The 8,826-nt window shown below is 47.6% G+C and overlaps 1 protein-coding gene across 1 annotated transcript; it reads right to left on the bottom strand.

Moving 5' to 3' along the window:
* Window positions 1-1,473: 1,473 nt before the first annotated feature.
* LOC135814220 (lysosome membrane protein 2-like) lies at window positions 1,474-7,111 on the bottom strand. Its single transcript, XM_065327309.1, has 5 exons — window positions 5,701-7,111; window positions 5,173-5,330; window positions 4,743-4,890; window positions 3,698-3,892; window positions 1,474-3,256 (listed from the first exon to the last, which is right to left on the bottom strand). Exons 1-5 carry the CDS (start codon window positions 5,824-5,826, stop codon window positions 2,348-2,350), a joined length of 1,536 nt encoding a protein of 511 aa, XP_065183381.1. The 5' UTR covers window positions 5,827-7,111; the 3' UTR covers window positions 1,474-2,347.
* Between the last annotated feature and the right edge of the window lie 1,715 nt (window positions 7,112-8,826).

The raw sequence follows: 8,826 nt of genomic DNA, 5'->3' as shown, positions 1-8,826 counted from the left end.
TGAGGAGCAAGACCCTGACTGCTTCGTGGTTTCACCGCATCACTCCCCAGAAGGAGATCACAGTCATCAGCTTTTGTTCAGTCATCAAGTTGCTCCAGACAACCGTTTCAAGTTGTTCACATGTTCAGTTCGCGGCATGACTTGATAACCTCTACGGTACTCAGTGACAAGCACTCTGTGTGACTGATATCAGGTCACCAACTATGACCATATTGGATAAATGCCGGACGAGTAGCGAGCATGATTGTTTCACCGTGCAAAGAAGTGTGGAAGCTACTAACGCATGCATGTGTTCACACCGGACCCGTGTTATTTATTTATTATTAAATTACAGCATCTCATAGCACAGTGAGAACACCGGCCAATACAAAGAGAGAGGGTGTTAGCCAACCACGGCAAGGAAGGGAGAAGGGGAGGAGAAGAAAAAGGAACCGGGGGGGGGGGTGTTAAAGGGGAAGTTAAGGCAAAAATTAAAATTTCACCAGTTGTAGTCTTCGGGGTGCTGAGTCGAATGGTCGTGGTCCGAGGAAGCTGAGACGCTCCCTTCCTACTTGAATCCCAATCGAACTCGCGCACTTCCACCGAAATTGGGTGACTGCGCCCTACTAGATGGGGATTTGTATGCAAAATGTCACTAAAAGCGCCATTTCGTTCTTATAAAAGCACGGATGACCGCGATTGGCCCATGTGTTGTAGTCTTTTGGACGCTGAGTCGACTGGTTTTGGTCCGAAAAGGCTGCGATGCAGCGTTCCTCCTTTATTCCCAATCGAACATGGTTGAACAAGCGGTCACGTGCTCCTGCGTACACCAGTCACCTGGTCACCGTGCCTGCAGGGTACAACTTACTAGCCTGTTTGACCTTTTTTGGGTGCAGTCCTGTCACTCGAGTTGAACCTTGGTGTGAAAGTTGTCACCTGCTGGCGTGGTGACCAACAGGACCACGTGACCGCTTCTTCAACCATGTTCGATTGGGAATAAAGGAGGAACTCTGCATCGCAGCCTTTTCGGACCAAAACCAGTCGACTCAGCGTCCCAAAGACTACAACATATGGGCCAATCGCGGTCATCCGTGCTTTTATAAGAACGAAATGGCGCTTTTAGTGACATTTTGCATACAAATCCCCATCTAGTAGGGCGCAGTCACCCAGTTTCGGTGGAAGTGCGCGAGTTCGATTGGGATTCAAGTAGGAAGGGAGCGTCTCAGCTTCCTCGGACCAAGACCATTCGACTCAGCACCCCGAAGACTACAACTGGTGAAATTTTAATTTTTGCCTTAACTTCCCCTTTAACATCATCGGTTAGTAAGGCAATACTTACTGGAAAAAGTGCTATGCACCCACCACCTACATGTAGAAACAATGGCTAATCAAAGTTGTACCAGCAAGCTCAACAATCCATAATTGATGATCCATATGCGAGTCCTAAACTTATCGGCTGCTTAGCCACCACAGCCACACTAACCAACCTGACACTGAGGAAGACAAATAGTACAAATAGAAGAATCTGGTCCCATTTTTAAAGTAAATAATTATGAAGAAGCTGTTTGCGTTATGCAGAGCTCACTGACTTGTCAGTTTGAGCACTCTGGCAAGGTACGTTCGGGCCTGATTGGAAATTTTTATTTTCATTGCTATCAGGTTCGGCCTCATTTTCTCTGTGCTGCGCTGATGAGTTCAAAAAGAACGAAACAGCATGCTGTCCGCAGATTGAGTAATTATGAAGACATAGATTCTCTGATTACTACGGTGACTAAAATGTTCTGACAACCACAACTTAAAAAATTAATAATTTAGACCAATGGCCAACAGCTCTGGCTGTGTTTGCGCGTAATTTAGACCAGCTGAAACGCGACTGCAAAACTGAATGAGGTTTCTTATGCTTCAATCTGATATCAATGAATCAGCTTTAGCTCAAACATCGATAAAGGTTTTATTCACCCTCCGATGAGAAGGCAGCATTGCCTTTGCCTATCATGAAGTAAAAAATAAAAGAATGCAACCGTGACAGCCTACAGTATGAAGACCAGTGATGTTGGAGATCACAGTATGAAGACCAGTGATGTTGGAGATGTGCTACAATCAAGCACATGTATTTGCAGGTTTGTGTTTCTGTTGCCATGCCAGTGCTGTGATCTCTAGCTATAGTAACATGCAGTAGTCTATCGAGGGTCACTTTTTCCAACATGGCTGCACACTGACTTAAACCACATATGGGGGTCTGGATTATATCAAGCTGGCATGACACAGCAGGCTGATAACACATAACACAATTTCAACACCACTCAATATTATGATTGTAATTTTACTGAGGAGATCTTTAAAGATGAGTATCCTCCGTACATTTTGCCTATTGGAGCAGTGTTGTCGTTTCATTCGGTGCAGCGTCGTTCACGGAACCATTGCGTCTCCATCGGCCATGGTTGAGTTGTGAGCCTGCATCGCGGGCACACGTTTTCCGATGTAACAGAATGCCAACACTTACGGTGAACCCGCAGCCCGTTAGGATCATAAGAGCGAGTAGAGCGATACTGCATGCATCCATTGGCAGAATGATCTTCTTCTTGAAGGCCGATGCCAGTGATGGAGTGATGGTTGCCGTCTCGTCCACCCACATCACCGGGAAGTATGTCTCGCGCAGTATGGAAGTGTCGTAGATATGGCTCGGCTCTGGTTTGACCAGGACGTTGACCTGCATGCGCTTGTGCGCGTTGAGCACAGCTCCAGTAAGCGGATTGACGTCCAGGAAAGAATCGTGATGGGCGATGTCCGGCGGAAATCCTACCATGCTGTTATTGACCACCATGCCATCGATGATGTCGTCGGGTGCGTTCAGGAAGTACGGCTTGCTCATGAATACCGGCGGGTGCAGGGGGCTCAGCGCTGACATATTCATAAGACCTGCGGGGCCGTCCATGAAAAAGGGCTTGTTGTCGGGATCGACAGTGTCGTTATTCAGCTCTACTGAGGGTATGATGAAGCGATACGTGTCGATACCGCGCACATCGCCGGAGTTATTGAACACAAAGTAGCCTGACCGAAACAGGTTATCAATGAAGGCAACGAGGCGTTCCTCTTTCTGTATGTCTGTGTGGAAGAGAGTGCCATCAGTCCCGTTGATACCGTTGGCTTGTGGGCTGCCCCAGTACGGCAACTTGGTCATCTCGTGCCAGTGTGTGTAAACGCCAACGAGGTTGCTGTCTCCCTTCCCGGTGAAGATTTGACTCCACAGTTCAGAGTCGTCGGTTAAATTCTTTTGCTAAAGAAGAGACAAAACGCACAACAGAGAAGGAGCCAGATTAGAGCACGGTCTTCTAATCAAGCACAGATTACCATTGTGAATGAAAACAGGGAATCTAGAATTCCGATCCAACAACAACCTCCCTGTACTTGGAAGTGTACTCAATTCCCGGACAGCCGCTAGTAGCTGCTTCGGTCTCCAAGGTTACATCAACGGAGCTCAGAGTGACTAGCTGAACATAATCTCTCTGCACAGTCCACACTGAGCACATAGATACAGCACAGGAGAATGTCATAAACAATGCAAGTCACCCGGGTCACCCTCTAATGGCTAGGGTCAGAATTATTTTGGGTGGGTGCTGGGCACTAGGCGAAAAGTCTGCGAGCTGCCCCGGCGCAGAATTAACAAAGAGCACACTATCAGGCAGTGCATCTACATGTCCTGGCAATGCTAGCATACCTGAAGGGAGAACTGAGCGGGCAAGGTCTTGTCGTACTGATGTGCAAGCTTGAAGATGGGATCGTCATATCCCCATAGAAGCTCATCCACCGTCTTGGTGACAATAAGGTCGACTTCTCCAAGTCCTTTGACGACGGCATTCAGAAGGTCACGCAGCGTTTCACTCTTCTCGTGAGTCTCGACTGACAATAATATCTACACAGACGGTCACAGAAAGTCATCCAGCAATCAGGACAGCTGAAACGGCATGAGTAAGGGAAGGTGTGTAAATAATGATATTCTGAATTTGGAATCGGGAGGGGGCAGATGTTGTTAGTTTTTTCGGTTAGTTGAAAGATTGTCCATGTACTCTAGGGAAAGGGGGTGGGGGATCGATGCAATGGTCAGTGTGCACGTGCTTTCATGGGGTGGGGGTCAGTATGAAACTAAGGAACCACCATAGGCTCACTTGTCCACATATCGCCCGTTTAGTTCCGTCCTTTTCGTCTGAAGAGTTATTGAACAACATTGAAGTTCAACACTAAGGGAAATTTGTGTAGCCGGGTACCTTCAATATGGTTTCATCATTCATGGACAAATCTTTTCACACGACGAACTGTCCTTGTTCACAATTGGGCGGAATTAGTCTCTGGTGAAAAGTTTTAGCTTTTAAAATAAGTATACGGTACCAGCAATCAGCATCCGTGTTCATCAAAGTACTGTAGACTTGGGGTAAATGGCCGCGGTCATTTTTACATCCATGCAAACATGTTCTGTTCAGTCCAAATGCTGAAGCGTTCTCCTCCACATGGTCTAGCACAGTCAAGCCACATACGAGCCTCATCTGCGACCACCTATACCCTCTAACTGAGACGCATGCAAGTACTGAAGACTGTCTGAAGTAGTTATAAACTGTTTCACATGTCATGCATGCTGATTAGCGTCAGCTAGCAAAACATAGCAAAGCCCGGCAGCACGATAGGACTGAAACATCATGAAAGGTCAAACAGAGCAAAAAAACACGAATCCCTGTTGCTGATTCCTATATCTTCTACAGCAGTATTACCGCAAGTGGTGTGTTGAGTGTTGTGATGTTGTAAAGGCGTGGATCAAAGACAGACGCATTCAGGTCCAGCGTGAAGTAATGATCCATGCGATATTGGACCAATGTGTCATCGTACGTGTACTGCAGGTCATACTTCTCGCGGTGTTCCCTGCAGGTGAACCAGAAAGCACAAGCAGACACGTGACTCCAACGAACCCCCACCATCCATACATGTAGTAGATTCCAATCGGTGTGGAATAACAGGCTTTGCATCGCATACACCAACATGTACCACTGTACATGCACTGGTCAAGCATGTCCTGATATGAGCCAAGTGAAGTGTGTCAGCACAAAGCACGCAGATTTATTGAGATATGTAGTGGGAGCGTGCACACACATTCACATTGCTACACAACTTGCTCGGCCAATACAAGAATAACGTTATTCGTACCTGTAGACGAATGGTCCGACTTCGTCAAATTCCGGTCGCTCTCCTTGTTTGAAGCCTTCCGGGTTTATCAGATCGTAAAAGTAGAATTTGCAGTATACAGGCACCTCTGGATTGGCCCATTGCTTCTCAACTTCTCCACCGGGTTGAATGTAAGCTTGCTGGTAATGTAAAAAGCATAGAGCAGAAAAATGACAAGGGATAGGCAAAACGACTGAATAGGACCTTTTCCAGCAACTGAAACTGAAGGACAGAGTAACAAATCCATGCTCTGTAAAGTTCACAAATGAACAAAAATGGAGCAATGAATGTGTTAAAAGCTGTAGCTTACATCACACCATACTGGTCGATATATCGCCATTGGCCCATGATAGCGAGTTTTAAAGATGCTGAGATGGTAGAGCAGTGAGATGGTAGAGCAGTGAGAAAGGGAGAGATACCCTGTTTTATCATTAGATGAGTACCTGAAGGGTCCTGGGACGCAATATTGCCCTGACACCAAATGCGAAATGTTACGGTATGATAACTCACCTCTCTGATAATAAGCAGGAAGAGAGTGTTCATATAGATGTAGAGTAGGATGGCGGGGACCAGTACCAACATGCTCACAATGGCCAGACAGCCGTAGCCACAGCAACCACCGCCTGCCTTCACCATCGTCAGACTTCAGCCTGTGACCCGTCGTGTTCGGCTGCTGTAGGCGTATCAACCCAGTAACGTACACTATTGCCGTCACACTGATTGGTCCGACTGACAGTCAATGGGTGGCTCTCTGTTGCTGGTGCACAGACAGTGACTTGCTATTCTACTACTTGGCAATAATAGTCAAAAAGCTGCTACAGGATATCCACTAAGACATAGTGGTCAACGGTTCTTCATCCACTATAGTCTATGGCACTAATCCTGGGCACACCAGTGGCAGTACTAGTATTCATGTCCTCATTCGCAGCAGGGTGACTTGATTGGCTTGAGCATGTAGTGTAGAGTGACCCGCTCAGATGGACAGACAGTCACTGAGTCAGCAGCCACACTGACTGTCTGCACACGCACTGATGCAAATCTACCAGAACACGCGCCCAGTCTAGTCTGTACTGTGTGCCAGTTGCACCACGCGGATCGTTGCAAAGAATAGCCCTCGTGCTTATGCAGCGCGAATCTGGACAACGAAGTGCAGTTTTCTCCTGAAATCCTGGTGGCAAACTAGACCCTGCTCAGTACGACAGTAGTTTTGATCCCGGGGACCAAGAAATCTCCAACAGCACCACAGCAGGGACTTCACGGATCACGATGCTGCTCGCCACTCCGCAGGAGACGGACCGAGAGTAGTTTTCTACTAGCAGAAGTTAGTTAGTTGTTGCGCTCCCCAGCCCGCTAACGATTGCCGAAGTGCAGGGTAGATATCTACGACTCGTTGTACCCGGCACTGGAGTGGCCACTAGTGCCGTGGAGAGAAGTCACCCAAATCAAATACCGCTGCTATCACGCTCCAGCGGTTGTAGCGGATGCTAGAGCAGCAGCAAGTGGTCCTCCTCTGAATGCTTCCGTGATCAGCTACTGGAACTGCAAAGGTACAAGAGTTCACCAATGCACAACACAGTTTTACAGTTTTCACAAAGGCATGATAATCGCAACTATAAGCATTCGCAGTGCGACACTGAACATCTCAAACATTCCAACAGCTCATTCATTTTCATTGCAGAAAGAGCTGCCGCTGGTCAGGGAAGGGTTAGGTGACATAAATTGCACTATTACCGCTAGATCTACATGTACTTGCTGCTGCTACTAGTACTACTAGGTAGCTACTAGCTAGCTATTCTCTCTTCAGCACAAGTAAGTTGGTTTAGTTCCTCGCATTCGGGGAAGAGGATCATTGTCCGAAAAAGCAGCAAATCACGATCTTGAGACAGGCGCTGACTGTTCCATGAACTCGAAGATTCAGTCAGCTGTCCTGATCATCAGTATGGTTTCAAGGCTCCTCCTGCTCAACTGATAATCATCTTGTCTAGGCACCTGCCCTCTTGCAGTACTACTGGCTAGCCTCTACCATGTCTACGGCTCTAGCTCCCTATCTCTATCAGTATCTCAGTATCTGGCCAGGTCTGGACAGTCTGGACTCTAGCTCCCTATCTCTATCAGTATCTCAGTATCTGGCCAGGTCTGGACAGTCTGGACTGCACTGGAGTCTTACACTTACAGTCTGGTGACGCTGCTACTCACGTGGCCCTTACCAGAGATGTGATCTGCACGTGCATGGTCGACCGGTCCACTGCATGCTAGCATGCTAGCTTGCTGGCTGCTGGAGTACAAGTAGAGTGCTGCTGTATCATGCCACATGGCCAGAGGTCCTGTGCCTGTGGGCGTAATCATGGTGATAGGTCTGCCATGGCCATAGTGCCTATTACTATTAGTATTAGTGGCCCATACTCCATAGCCTACACCAGGCAGTACCAGCAGTCCTCTGTGTCAGGGTGTCAGTCAGTCAGTGTCATGACCATCACCTAAGCCTAAGGCTAAGGGCTAGGTTGCCAAAAATGACATTGGTCTTCTTTATCTTGTTGCTACAGTGAGCATGGTGAGCCAGTGCTAATTTACTGAGATTCTATCATCTGATATGGATGGGATCTGACCATGGACCCTGCCCCCCCCCCCCCCCTGTTAGCATTAGCGTGGACCATAACAGCAGTCAGGCGAGAAACTGGGACTGAACCTACACAGTCTTCATGAGAAGAAAAGCAGGCGTGACTCTTGCGAGTGCTACTACACTAGTAACCGCTCAACCCGACTGAGTCCAGTTGAGCGGTTCACATCACGGTCATGTATCGCTACCCCCCCCCCCCCCCCCCCGTTGTCCGCGCTGTACCTCGTCTACTGTAGTCTGGGATTCATCGTGTTACCATGGTGAATGCTGGGTGACCAGGAATGCGTTAACGGTGGAAGACGTACATCCAGTGATGCACCTGGCCTCGAAGCAGCTAGTCTGAGGACCCGACTATGGCGGCAACTTGAGATGAAGACGATTATTCTTAGCACCGCGTTCGCTCACCGTTGCCATACAACATTGGCTCTAAAATCGTCAGGCTCTCTTTGCTACTTTTATAGTTTGTACTAGAGTCAAAGGGGTGTGCCCGACCGTTAATCTCAGGTACCGTTAGTAAAAGAGTACCCGTTTGGATTTTGATGATTCAGTCAGTACGGAGCAACACTGCTGGGATCGTGTATTCCAGGCGGAAGTCAATTATTTACAACTCCACGCTGGATGTCTGCATTATTGTTGCATTTTCGTACCTAGCAGATCTACCTCTGCGACTATGAGACACAAATCAATTTGCGAATCACAACGTGATATCAAAATGCAACCCGAGAACAGATCAATTAAAATCTTGATTTATGTGAAAATTGCGCAAAACTTTAAACATGGCTGTTAAAGGGTACCCGTTAACCCGCCCGTTAAGAAAATTACCCGTTCGTTAGTTAAAGGTACACCCGTTTGACCCCTAGTTTATACCATGGCCTGGGCATAGGCTATCGCAAGAGAACAGGCTCCTAAGGACTACAGTATTCGAGACTAAAAAGCTAAAATAGTAGTTAAAATACCCATGATGACCTAAGAGGCCATCACACCAATTAGTTGGGTACATGGTGCAGTCAGTGGTATGG

Source organism: Sycon ciliatum, chromosome 4, assembly GCF_964019385.1.
Source record: "Sycon ciliatum chromosome 4, ocSycCili1.1, whole genome shotgun sequence".
NCBI classification, from domain to species: domain Eukaryota; kingdom Metazoa; phylum Porifera; class Calcarea; order Leucosolenida; family Sycettidae; genus Sycon; species Sycon ciliatum.
Note: the sequence above shows the minus strand (reverse complement) of the source record. Positions and strands in the feature narration are given on the sequence as shown.